General features: G+C 35.6%; 1 protein-coding gene across 1 annotated transcript; it reads right to left on the bottom strand.

The window, feature by feature from the left end:
- Window positions 1-614: 614 nt before the first annotated feature.
- LOC105321120 (probable phospholipid-transporting ATPase IIB) lies at window positions 615-14,056 on the bottom strand. The gene is made up of 26 exons (XM_011419328.4): window positions 13,906-14,056; window positions 13,408-13,596; window positions 12,501-12,642; window positions 12,196-12,309; window positions 10,582-10,749; window positions 9,421-9,567; window positions 9,243-9,323; window positions 8,847-8,993; window positions 7,557-7,646; window positions 7,270-7,340; window positions 6,807-6,972; window positions 6,609-6,665; window positions 6,070-6,348; window positions 5,571-5,732; window positions 5,371-5,463; window positions 5,201-5,284; window positions 4,778-4,948; window positions 4,272-4,460; window positions 3,698-3,842; window positions 3,396-3,460; window positions 3,171-3,259; window positions 2,864-2,995; window positions 2,497-2,605; window positions 2,300-2,357; window positions 1,544-1,747; window positions 615-1,411 (listed from the first exon to the last, which is right to left on the bottom strand). The coding sequence occupies exons 1-26, from the start codon at window positions 13,959-13,961 to the stop codon at window positions 1,278-1,280; spliced, it is 3,342 nt and encodes a 1,113-aa protein (XP_011417630.2). The 5' UTR covers window positions 13,962-14,056; the 3' UTR covers window positions 615-1,277.
- Between the last annotated feature and the right edge of the window lie 60 nt (window positions 14,057-14,116).

The raw sequence follows: 14,116 nt of genomic DNA, 5'->3' as shown, positions 1-14,116 counted from the left end.
GCATATATGGTACTCCATTTCACTGGATACGACGGGTTGACATGGATTATGGATACAGTTCACATAAATGAAAACCCGGTTTGCTGTCACATTGACAGCTTTTCACTTGTTGGAGTTTAGGGTATTAACCCAATTCATACTCTTTTCTCTTGCACTTAAGACCCTTAATAATGGACACAACACAGTTGATGAAAAGCTGTACAAATACTTCATCACTGACACCATTGTGATTTTTAACACCAAGGTAATAAGAAAAGAATGGTTAAAGTATGTATAATGGCTAAAGAAATATCACAACATTTGATGGAATATTTTTTTTAATTTTCAGAGGTTTACCATGCCCCAGAAAAAAAGTTGTAGCAATAAATATAAAACATGTACAAGAATAACATTAATCTCAATGAATCGGCTTATTACATAGGTGCCAGTATGGCTGGCTGCTCTAGACAATGAAACTGTAAACATTTAGACCCTGTGGATAGTATGCAACTTGTTTTGAATCCAAAGTTTGCTTTACTTAAAACAGAAATCAGAATGTTGGTCTTCATTTTAAAAGAAAATTTTGAAAAAGTAGTCAAAAATTTATTACCATTTCAAAAGCAACTTTATTTTAGTAGTTATCAATTTCTTACCATTTCATTTTGAAACAAACTTTAATATCCATATAAGTGCTACAGGTAATAGCCGAGTTATTATTTTAATCATTTATACATTGTACTGCTGTAATCCAAGATATGGACATGCGTCTTTAAGAACATCCATCCAACATCAAGTTCTTGAATCATCAATAATATATACCGGTAAAACATACAAAAAAGGAAAGAAAAAAAAAACCAAAAAGAAATATAAGCAATAGAGAAAATTGAACTGCACAGAAAGACTGATAGTTTCCATTAGTAAAAATTTGACAGAGCACTGATTGTACAAGACATCATTAAAAGAATCGCACTAAATGCATGGTTTTACATATCATTCATCAAGCAAAGCACTTACAGAATGTAGATTATTTACAATGAAAATATTGTAAACTGGAATGACTAAAACCTAGAACTGTTGAGAAGTCTACAGGGTAAAGTTGGGACATGTTTTGAAACACCCTGGGATCACTTCTTAACATTAGAGATCAGAAATCCAATAAGCTCAGAATACACATACAATACACAAGTATTTCACATGGAGGCAAGTATTAACTTTTGTTTGGTGATTTCCTTATAATGTACCGTACACATACCAGTAACTTAATGAATCAGTCAAAAAGAAACTGATTTGAGAATTCATCATGTTAATTTGGCATATACAGGGGGAGAGAACTTCTTGCGCAGGTACTTTAGGATATACAGGGGTATACAGCTAACTGATGTAATGGCCACCACTTTCCATATAAAGTCAAAGGTCCTCAGAAAGGTCCCATCTGTAATAAAATGATGCAAAACTTTATCATCATTGACAGACAATTTTTTTTTTATTTAAAGGCTCTTTATGGAACAATATATCCAAAGAAGCAATTCATTATCTTGGGGACAAATTATAATTATGAACTTACCAAAGTAATTCCGCAAAACGATGAGAGAAGCGATATAGATTGCCAAACTGAACACTTCAGCTACAGCCATGGCCCAATGCCAGGTTCTTATCGTCAAGGCAACCATCAGCAGTTCTGTCAGAATCAGGGCAGTGAAGGTTATGGACACCACGTGAACAAAGTCCTCGTCAAAAAGCCACAGAGCACCATAGATAATGATACCACCTTGAAAAAGAGGTGTTAAAAAATGCATGTGCAATATAAATATTGTTTTATCTACTTGTATGCAATTTTCATAAAATCGGTACCAGTAAATATATTTAATGACTAAAAATGTCTCTCATCTGGTCCTCTGATAAAAGATTACTGAAATTAACTTTGCAGTCATCTGTAAACAATTCAATGTTCATGTCTTGTTACTACTGCATCATAGCATCATTCTGTTAGTGGATTATCAAATACCGTATATCCGTTTTTTTCGTGTCACAATATTTGCAAAAAATGGGGAAAATCTGTAACCTTTTTAATTTGCGTTAGTCATATTCTGCAATTTCAAAAGTTTGTAATAGAAAATGATACAGGATATAATTTATGCATATTCAATTATTTGCGATTTAAAAGAGCTAGTGAAAAAACCTAAAATTAGATCACCGTGAAAATTACCGAATATACGGTACTCATTGTTTTCATTGGGATTATTTACATGTACCTATTGGTGTATACTGTACCCTCTTTTATAATGACATGATACAATAACACAAAATCCAAATAACTCACCTTGATATATACTAATAAGAACCCACAGGAAAAATGTTTTAAAGGAAAGTGATCTCCCCTGAAACAGACATAAATAAAGAACTCTCAGTAAAAGACAAGAGGTTAAATTTCTGAAACTCTTGGATTTTCATAAAAAAAATATATCTCAGTTCGAGCCTCATATTTCTGTAGCATGCTTCCTTAAGGAGACAGGTTACCTTGACTAGTTCCTTATACAGTTCTGGATAGGTCATTGCTGTTTCCGCGGAAACATCCTTGTCAAGCACCAGGGAAAACACAGGGTACATTGTATAAACGGTGGCATAGCTGTAACAGACACAGATGTTTTATAGAAGAAGTAAAATTATCCTATTGCGGGTGTTGATTAATGAGAATAGATGGACTGTTTTATGGTTAATAAAAATTTAAAGAATCAAAATCAATAATCATGGTGACTATCTCTTTCATACGAGATAAAATCACATGTACATGTAGCAATTAATCTGCAACAAAAATGTACTCCCATGTACAATAATCTATTGAAGTTTTTCAAATGTTTTGCACGTTAATTTTTTTTATATTTACCCAATCATGAGAAAGCCTGGGAATAGAGCAATAGACGCAAAATAAAACACGGAGCAGAATACGGCCTGCATTGTTGAGATGATCAGGCCACGATGCATGACGAACTGACTGAGGGCAGCTGAGCGTTTGTAACTACAAATAGAACAGAACATCTTGTAAGATCAAAACAAGACAAATCCATTAATTTTTGTCAGTCATTTACAAATTTTGTGCATTTTTTCACATCAAATCCTTAATTGGGAAGATTATAAAGTTTTTATGAAGTCCTTTTTTCAGATAATGATGTATAAAGGCCCGTTTTTCTGACCTGTTTCTGCCGTGCACCATCAGGAGTCGACCAATGTGACTGAACTGAGTGATGGAGAAATCGGCGGCAAGGGATGCCTGCTTACCCTCCTGTAATTACAACAAAATACCATGTTGTTAGAATGTCCTACACTATGGGAACTACATCTGCAGGAAAATCAGTACAGAAAAACATGTTAATAGAGTTAATCATTAAGAGTACTTGCTAATGTGAAACGTTACATACTTTTCCCACAATTCCCACTCCAACATTCGCTGCTTGAATCATGCTGACATCATTTCCTCCATCTCCTACAAAATACAAAGTTGTTTTACAGATCTTGTAATAAATATTTTATTAGAATACAATACCTTCCAGTTTCAGTGACTTCCTTCAGAAGCCATTCAACATTGTTTGGTGTAGACTATGTTCTTTATTTATTTTATTGTAACATTAAAAGATTGTATAATGATTAATGAAACCAATCACACATGGATCATATAATGTGAGAAAATGTAAATGTAATAATATAAAAGAAAACTCTGTACCTATCGAGCATGTGCGTTTGCCTGTGTGGTTCTGTAGGAGCTTTACGATGTCAGCTTTCTGAGTTGGAGAACATCGACAGACGACGACTGACGGACATTGACAGGCCAACTCCACAAACTCGTGTTCATAGTATTTAAGGCACACCTGTACCACAAACATAAAATTTGAAAATCATTATCAAACTGGATTCATCCATCCTTCATTGTGAAAAACAAATATTGTCCTAAAAATTTTATAAGATTACATCTGGGAACAAATATTATATTACAGTGTACTGTCAACAAATTTTTTATTCATATGCGAAAAATTTTCACAAGGTCACAATGTCCTCGTTGTCACAGATATTTCCCGCTACGCACCAGTTCTTAAATATCTAAGGTATATTTTTTTCTACATCTTGTTCGTAAGAATAAGTTTTCAAGAACCAGTTATTCTCCAATAAATCACAAAATAAAGTTTTCACAAATAAAAGTTGGTTTACAGTATATTATAAGGAAAACATTTCAGTACAATTAAAATTGATGATAAAAATTATCAATTGATTGATGTCCATTTTACAAATGAACACAATACCTGTAGAGAGTTGCCAGTGATTATCAGAGCATTGTCTTGTTTCTTCCTGAGTGCGTTCAGCTGTAAGTGAGCCTCTGTTCTGCCATTGACCACACCAAAGATGTGGACGTCCTGAGTCCTGGACACCAGCTTGGAACTCTTGGCGATACATATAGCCGTCTCCAGTTTATCCCCTGTCAGCATCCACACCTGTCACAGAATATTCAACATCAGAAAACTAGTCCATACTTATCAGTGTTTTAGCAACACCGTAATTATTGTCCAAGTCGAAATATTTTTTTTTTAACAAAAAGCATGTTGTTTTTGTTGATATTTCTGTTTGGGATTATAAAAAGATGACCTTGACCTTCACATAAGATGATCTTCACACCATTTTTTCTCTGCATTATATAACCTTGACACCTAATGAACCTGGGTTCTTAAGCATTATGAAACCCAGAGATTGATTCAATGTAAGTGCTAGTACATCTGTAATAACTGATTTAGATGACACAATTTGTTCTGACCTTGATGCCAGCATTTTTCAGCATTTCCAGGGTCGGCCTGACCCCATCCTGTAGCTTGTCCTCAACCCCGGTCAGACACAACAGCTCCATGTCCCTCTCCAAGCTCTCTATCACCCCCTGGACTTTGGTATTTCTGTCCTGGATGCTCATCTTAGCTTGATGATACCGATTCTAGAAAATAAAATATTATTTCTATATTGCTGATCATCTACTACTTACCTTTCAAAAAACTAAAGGTTTTTTTCTAATTCCATATATCAAATATTACAGATTTTGACACACTGCTAAAAATTAAGAAAAGATTCACACTTATGTAAAAAGAGTCATATAATGTAAATCAAGATTGATATTTGACATAAAATAACATGAACCTGTACTTGAAAGTTCAATTTCTAATAAATGATAAATTTTCTATAAACTTACATCAAATTCTTGGTACTGTTCTTCAGTCAGTATTTTCTTGGCAACCACCAAAGTACGAAGCCCTTCTCTTGCCATATTTCCACACTGAAGAGAGACCACAAGCAAAAAAATAAATGTAAAATTAATCTATTCAAATTTTGAATTTCCTTCACAAAATCATGACCTTTCACCTCTTCTTCCAGCCAATCATTATACTGCACAATTGTCTGCATAACAACATCAGCTCCTTTCATGTAAAAGGAAATCTCTCCTGTTTTCTCTTCCTAAAAATAGAGGATATGACAATAGGTTTATGAATTCAATTAAGAAACAGTTCAAGTACAACTTGTTCATATATAAAACATTATCTAGTGGTAAGTGAGAGAGGTACCTTTACAATGATCCCCATTCTCTTGGTTTCAGAGGTGAACGGGAAGATATGGAGGATGTGATAGTTGATGACCGAGCCGTTGGGGGCTCGCAGCTGCATGGAGTTCAGATCTCTCTTCAGTAACGTCAGCCCCACACTCTCTGTCCACGTCACTAGTGCTACCTGGAACACAGACACAAACTCTAAATGGTGCTGTATGAAGTGTTGCAAACCTCAGTCAATTCAATCATACAAGTGACCACTAACCCAGACTGACCGATCGTCTCTTTCATTAGCAAGTTGTTTTTCTTTAAAATTAATTAGTGTATTGATGTAAATATATACTAATACAAGACATCTGTATCTTAAGAGACAAAGCAGACTGTACCAACTAATACAAAAGGAAAAGCTAATCCATTAATACACTGCTAACTATTCCAATCCAAGCTAACTACACCATAAATAACAAAATCACATTTCATAATGGACAATGACATCAAAGCCTCTTTCTGACACTGACCTCGTCGGGACTGGAGGCCTGGTACACCACTTCCTGCTGACTCTGTTGGTCAGCCTCAGTTTCGTATCCAGCCTCACTGTTGTCACTCTCCTCATAGACAGGGGTGACATTGTGACACAGGGCCAGGGCCCTCACTGCCTCAAACACTCGGGTGATGACCGTCCGACGTACAGGCCCACTGCTACGTGAGGGGGTCATGGAGGGGCCCAGGAAGGGCTGTTGTGAGGACTGGGGCTCCTTCTGTTGTTGGGCAAATGTAGTCCTCAAATGGGATTGCACCTGTTCAACAGATTTTTGAATTATGTACATGTACTCATATCTCTAAATCCAAAAGCCTGTATCTAAGATTTCCTTTTCCACATTTTTTACAATCTGATGAAGTTCAACATCTTTAAAAATTCATGTTTGTTATCAAAATTCAATGTAAATTTTCATATATTGATAAACTTAGCTCTATATTGATCCAACTTTACTGAGCAAGGCATAAGATAGTAATATATAGCTAGAGAGATAAACAGAGCAGCTTTGTAGATTCTTACCTCATCCATTGTCTCGGGCGTGAATGACACAGTACCTAAGTGTAACTTTTTGAAAACCTGGAAGCAATAAGAGCCATATTAAATGAATGCCTAATCTTATTCCAGCTGTTAATGCAGAATGCTCTTGTTTACTACATTTACAAAAACTGTCAAGTTTTGAAATTGCAAATAACAATATTGGTACATTAGATGTCGTACCATTTCATTTTGAGTGAGTGTGCCCGTCTTATCTGACATGAGGTAGCTAACTCGACCCAGTTCCTCAGGAATTGTGGTACTACGGGCGATGGTTTCTGGGATTGCTTTATCCTTTTGAATCATAAATGAATATGCTGCCTTGCCCATATCTAGATTGATTCTCAAACTGAAAGATGGAACAAAGTAAAGAAACAAAAAACAAAATTCACATTGTATGGAACTCAATTTCAAACAATCTTGTTAAAATTAGACGTTCTGAATCTGCTACTGCTTCTCAAATGTTTGAGAAGCGGTAGCGGATTCAGAACGTCTAATTTTAATTAGATTGACTTACAAAGATTATAAATTTGATAACAATTGACAAAGAATCAACAAATAATCAACATGTTTCAATGATTAAAAGTGTAAATTCAGATTAAAGGAGTTTTAAAATTTTCAAATGAAACGAAAAATAATGCCGTACCTTATGGGTATGATGTAAGAAAAGAGAAGAATAAATCGAAACAGATATCTGTACCAGGGCCCCTCAAATCCCTGAAAAAAAGAAAATATCTATAATAATGTCAAAACAGAATATTGTGATTCAAAAAACAGTGCTGAAGTGAAGACAATTTATCATGGTTTTCTGTGATAAGATCTTGAATTAGGGCATTCAGTACCATGTTCAAGTAAGCATTATTCAAAATCATTTTAAAGAGCCTGAGCTACATTTAATCCAAGTATAAAGTGTTAGTGTCATTGAAAACATACCTTCAGAGCCAGCATGACCACAGACAGGACGAGGACAGCAGAAAACAGCAGCTTGGTCAGGGTGTTCACCTCCAGGTCCAGCAGGCCAACCTACAAACACGCAGACAAGTCATAACAGACAACCTACAGACAAGTCATAACAGACAACCTACAGACACTCAGACACACAAATCATAACAGACAAACCAACAAACACACAGACAAGTCATAACAGACCTACCTACAGACACACACACAAATCATGACAGACAACCTACAGACACTCAGACAAGTCATAACAGACAACTTACAGACAAGTCATGACAGATAACCTATGGAGTACAGACACACAGACAAGTCATAACAAACAAACCTACAGACACACAGACAAGTCATGACAGACCAACCTACAGACACACACACAAGTCATGACAGACAACTTACAGACAAGTCATGACAGACAACCTACAGACACACAGACAAGTCATAACAAACAAACCTACAGACACACAGACAAGTCATGACAGACGACACACAGACAAGTCATAACAAACAAACCTACAGACACACAGACAAGTCATGACAGACAACCTACAGACACACAGACAAGTCATAACAAACCAACCTACAGACACACAGACAAGTCATGACAGACAACCTACAGACACACAGACAAGTCATAACAAACAAACCTACAGACACACAGACAAGTCATAACAGACAACCTACAGACACACAGACAAGTCATAACAGACAACCTACAGACACACAGACAAGTCATGACAGACAACCTACAGACAAGTCATGACAGACAACCTACAGACACACAGACAAGTCATAACAAAAAAACCTACAGACACACAGACATGTCATGACAGACAACCTACAGACACACAGACAAGCCATAACAGACAAACCTACAAGTCATAACAGACCAATCTACAGACACACAGACAAGTCATGACAGACAAACCTAGAGACACCCAGACAAGTCATAACAAACAAACCTACAGACACACACAGATAACATCATAAAAGGAGGTCAAGGCCCCGATCACATTCTTTCATTCCCCACATAAAGATATCCACAGTTTTTTGGGGACCTTCAAAAGGGTAATAAAGAATCATTAAAGATAAAAGTTTGGATATCAGATACAATTTCCTTTGTGCATGGACTGCATATTACCATAGATGAACTTAGACTTGCTCCATTGAAAACAAAGCAAATGTCAAGCATTTTGGGAGGTTATCTTAAAAACATAATATTTGTATTATAGAATTTATCTACACGTATAAACAATCAATCCATACCTTTGATGGAGGTTGAGAAGTGTTCATCACACTGCGTGTCTCCGCCCCTGTATATATCACTACCCCAAGGGCTGAGCCTGAAGCCACTACTGTATTAGACCAAAGTGTGTTCTCAACACTTAGTGAGTCTTCTACAGGTTCATCATACTGTAAGTACACAAAATAACAATGCCATGTTCTTCTACATATTAACTTTACTATAGCTAGTGTACATGAAGGTACATGTACAATCAATGGGCACCGAGGCAAAATACTAATACTCAGAACTGAACATACTTAAATAAACATGCCTCACCTGAGGCTGCCAGGATTTTATTGTTGCTATTTGAGAATTTCTAAATGCTGTAATATCAATAATTTTGATAGATACATTAATTTTATCATATGAATGCTGACCCTTTTGAAGACCCCAACAAAACTGTGGATATCTTTCTGTGGGGCTTCTGCATAAACCTCTGCATGGATATCCAGGATGTCCTAAAACAGAGAAATTTATAGATATTCACAACCACCAGAGAGAGAGAGAGAGAGAGAGAGAGAGAGAGAGAGAGAGAGAGAGAGAGCAGTAACTCACCACACTGGTCTGGAGTTTCTGAGTACTCTGTACTGCTAGTTTCAGTTTCCAGTCCGTCTCTCCATCCAGCTGATCTGTTCTGATGAAACAAGCACCTGTTTTCTCAGTGGTTCTCAAGAAAATCATGTCTGCTGGCACCCGCTGGTTCTGCAAAAAATAAATACCAAGTTTATTGATATGATTTCATTCTATCAACAAACCAAAGTACCTGGTGTCAACTTTCAAGTACACGTTCATATAGACAGTTGTCCTCCTTAACCCAAAAAAACTACATTCTCACCAAATTCACAGTGATATAGAAACATCCTGATTACATGCATGTACAACAATGGGGAGTATCAGCAGGCTCTTGAGGTCCTGAATTCCAAATACAAATTTCCGATCGGGTTCGGTATTATTGTACTACTCATGAATAAACTTTCAGAAAATTACAAAGTTCTCCATGAAATAAATCTAATTATTTCATTAAAATTAATAATTACTTATAACCTATACATAACTACATCGCAACGTGTTACGAGGTTCAGCCTTCTATACTAATATGCATGCAAATTTACTGTAAACAAACCACATGCAGGGCTCGCGAAGATTCTCCTGGACATGTTTGTTGATAAAAATATGTCATTTCTACTTCTCCCAGGTAATAATTGTTCAAAGTTTTTAAAATAACCACAGTTATTATTTTGTAAGCATGCATTTTGCTTGTTTATCATAGGAGTTGCTACAACCTAAATTCATTTTTGTAAATGACGCCCCTTGAGGGGTTATTTGACATATTTATGTCTGTTCATTTTAATATGAACCAAAATTGGGAAACCATTTATAAATTATAAAGTGATGATGTGTTCCTTAAACCTCGTATACCATGATGATCGTAGTCAGACGAAGATCTTGTAGTTTTCAGCACGTGTCAATTAATGTCAATCAAAGTCCACGTGGTACAAATAAACGATATAAAATTATTCCGGTTTGTAAGACCCTTAAATTTCCAGAAGCTCATAATTACATTGATTATGTGAAAGGGATTTTTATGTATTTCAACTATTACAATCAACGTTATTTCTTATTTCCTAACAATACAATAGATAAATCTGAAGTTATTCACACGTGTTGTCAGTTGCACTGTCTCTTTAAGGCACTGATCATTCCAAATAAACTGACCTTGTCTACGACAATAAGATCCCCGACTTTGATGTTACTACTGGGAACTGGAACCATTCCATCTCTGGTCAGCTTGCGGAATTTCTGGGAGTTGGCTTCCTTGTCACGTCTGTATCTTCTGTAATCATCTAGGGCCTCTCGACACATTGTCACAAAAATGACAAATCCCTAAAAGAAGGGTACATTTGTCAGAAGAATCACGAACCTCAGAAGTGCAACAAGGTTTAGACTAGCAAAGGTAAAAGAAGTTGAGAAAAAAACAATAGCTATATATTTATTCATGAACCAAGTCATTGTACAAATCTACTTCTATAGAAGGGTCTAACTGAAAATGCTTTTGATTTTTTTTCTCTTTTTAAAGGTCATTCCTTTGGCTAGTTTCTAAGAATTGGACATCAAAAATTCATCTTTATATCGTAATCAATGTATTGATCTTTGATAGATCTCTACATACTATCTATGTATGATAAATGAAACAAGCCCCATTGCGTGGGTCCTTTAAAGAGATGCAACAGCTGCCACACAACAGCTGCCACAACAGCACAATGGCCACTGACAGCTGTGCAGGGTAAATAAACCTTCCACATAAACTAACTCTATTTAGTCTGTAATAGCAATCATCGTACAGATATTGCTGAGGGTTGACCTTATGCAGCATGTACCACAATGGTGTCATATAGAAGTAACTAGAGGTAAAGCTCACAATTGATACCCCCCGCTAAGATAAAAATCATAATGCCTGTATTTTTCCAATTATAGAAAATATTGGATGAATCTAATTCACCGTCCATTTTCTATAAATAACAACTGCTCTATTTTTTTTTAAAACTGTTGGTCATAAGCAATATTTGTGTGAAGTAAGAACATTCAATGCTTCTCCATAAGACAGATAATGACCGGACACAAATTTTGCACTTTTTCTGCCAGTGACCTTGACCTTGCCCAAATGACCTTGGGTCAAGGTCATGACAAACCCTTTGGTCCTAAGCAATATTTGTGTGAAGTTAGAACATTCGATGCCTCTCCATAAGAAAATTAAAGACCGGACACGAATTTTGCACTATTTTCCCAAACGACCTTGACCTTGCCCAAATGACCTTGGGTCAAGGTCATGACACACCCTTAGGTCATAAGCAATTTTTGTGTGAATTAAGAACTGCCAATGTTTCTTCATAAGAAAGATATGGACTGGACACAAATTTTGTACTTTTTCTGCCAGTGACCTTGACCTTGCCCAAATGACCTTGGGTCAAGGTCATGACACACCCTTAGGTCATAAGCAATCTTTTTTTCTGAAGTAAGAACTTCCAATAATTCTCTATAAGAAAGATATGGACCGGACACAAATTTTGTATTTTTTCTGCCAGTGACGTTGACCTTGCCCAATTGACCTTGGGTCAAGGTCATTACACACCCTTAGGTCATAAGCAATCTTTGTGTGAAGTAAGAACTCCCAATAATTCTCCATAAGAAAGTTATGGAGCGGACACGATTGCACAGACAGACGGACGGACAGACGGACAAGGTGATTCCTATATACCCCCCCAAACTTTGTTTGCAAGGGGTATAAAAATAGAACTGGTCAGTAGATACAGGATACCAAAATGTACTAACCAGAGGCCCCCAATAGGTGTAGAGGTATCCAATTCTGATCTCGGGTATAAACTGGGACAATGCCATCACCAGAAAGTACAGGTTTAAGAAAAACTTAAACTGTTCAAATAATACCTGAAAAGGAACCATAAATATACAGCTTCATATTGCATCATGTCTATAACTTATATTATCAAATTTGTAAATCCTCAATGCTAATATCAATAACCAATTCTACAATAATTCTGTAAAAACTTAAGTTTCATGGATATTAACTTAAAATCTGCAACTGAACATTTTATTCACAGTTTTAACTTCAAGCAAACCTTTGGTATGAATGTGAAGATGCTGTACTTCTGATTGCGAATGACATTTTTTGGATACTTCTCATCTGAGGATCTTTGAAGTCCTATTGGGACATTTCTGGGGTGATACTCTTTCCTTCTATTGCACAATCTTTCCCAACATCTAATATGAGTTAATTACAAAAATTAAACTAATAGTTTTTATTACTGTGGTTTCATCCATATTCATTGCAATTATTATAATTTTTTATCGTTTCATTATTAAGTTGATCCACAAATTTTAATGTTCATTGAAATGCAATTTCTAATAACATGTTGTATTGATACGATGACTGTGCATCCACAAATTTACATATTCTTAAAACTATGATTTTCATTCAATCCATAAAAACTTTGCACACAAATATTGATGAAATCCAATCTGCTGACTGCACAAAAAAATAATTTTCCTACCTACCTAACAAAAACATAATCAGAAAGTTGGGCAAACAAACATTTTAAAAGGTAAACACAGAGTTTGTATAGACCCCTTTACGGTGACTGCATTTCTGTGCCCTTGCAGATCAAATTGATACACTTTGCTGATTAAGCTTAAGTAGGTAGATAATTAAATGATGTAAATGAAACAATTGATGTTATATCATATTTCACCAAGCTATGTAATTTTACCTTGCAAAAGGGAAGTACCGCAGTTACTATGAAAGGTTCTATTTAAATTGGTTATAATTGTTGTATGATTCTATAGTCTATCCCAAATTAATGTTTTAATTCATCACAATTGATGAATTTTAAAGAAAATACACAAACTGGTCAATTTTTCAAATCACTGCAATGCAAAATCCCCTTAGCTTTTATATTTAGCCGTGTATTGACACCTGACAAGCTTTAGAGGGGGCGTTTATAAGGAGAATTAAGTCTTGAGATCTACCTTCCACATGTGCTTTCCCATCCATCATTGATGAACTGTCCTAATCTGGACTGGTTTCGGTACCGTCTTCTGTTGACAAGAGAATCACTCTCATCCATTTTAAAGCTTACTTCATTGTTATACATCAGTGGCATTTCATCCAAGCAAGTCTCATCTTCTTCATCAGAGTCATCATCACTTAAGTATTGTCTGATATATAAAATAATATAACAATATAAATTTCAGATTGCGATTCACAAAACTTTAGATCACGCAGAGCATATTAGATTTTACAAACACACAATTATTAGGATTGTGTTTATGAATTGTTTCGCAATACACATTATACGGTTACCAGTTTTCAATGTATTTTTGTGATTTACTTATCATATGACTCAAGATCAGGCCACCGTCTCATTTTTCCTGTTTCCAATTTTAAGATCGATACGTTTTATAACAAACTCATCATCATCAAACCACTGAGACAAAATGTTACTTATATATCATACTTGCTCTTACCTTTTTCGCCTACTTGCGCGCAGAGATCGTTTCGCTGTACCGTAGATTCTCCTCATTCGCGTTCAATATTATTGTAGCCATTGCAGTCCCAAATATCAATGAAAATAAGGTAGACAATTTACTAAATTTAACGATGGGAAAACAGTTACTAAATTGATATTCATCTACTTCAGTAACACATTAATATAAAACATGCATCCAGTGATTCTGT

This window comes from Magallana gigas, chromosome 3, assembly GCF_963853765.1.
Source record: "Magallana gigas chromosome 3, xbMagGiga1.1, whole genome shotgun sequence".
Taxonomy (NCBI): domain Eukaryota; kingdom Metazoa; phylum Mollusca; class Bivalvia; order Ostreida; family Ostreidae; genus Magallana; species Magallana gigas.
Note: the sequence above shows the minus strand (reverse complement) of the source record. Positions and strands in the feature narration are given on the sequence as shown.

Excerpts from the sequence above, each read along its gene's own strand:
- LOC105321120 (XM_011419328.4), bottom strand. The coding sequence starts at position 13,961 with ATGAGGAGAATCTACGGTACAGCGAAACGATCTCTGCGCGCAAGTAGG. Across the intron at positions 2,358-2,496 it reads TGTATAAGGAACTAGTCAAG|GGGAGATCACTTTCCTTTAA; the intron begins GTAACCTGTCTC and ends TGTCTGTTTCAG. Across the intron at positions 1,412-1,543 it reads CGTTTTGCGGAATTACTTTG|ATGGGACCTTTCTGAGGACC; the intron begins GTAAGTTCATAA and ends ATTTTATTACAG.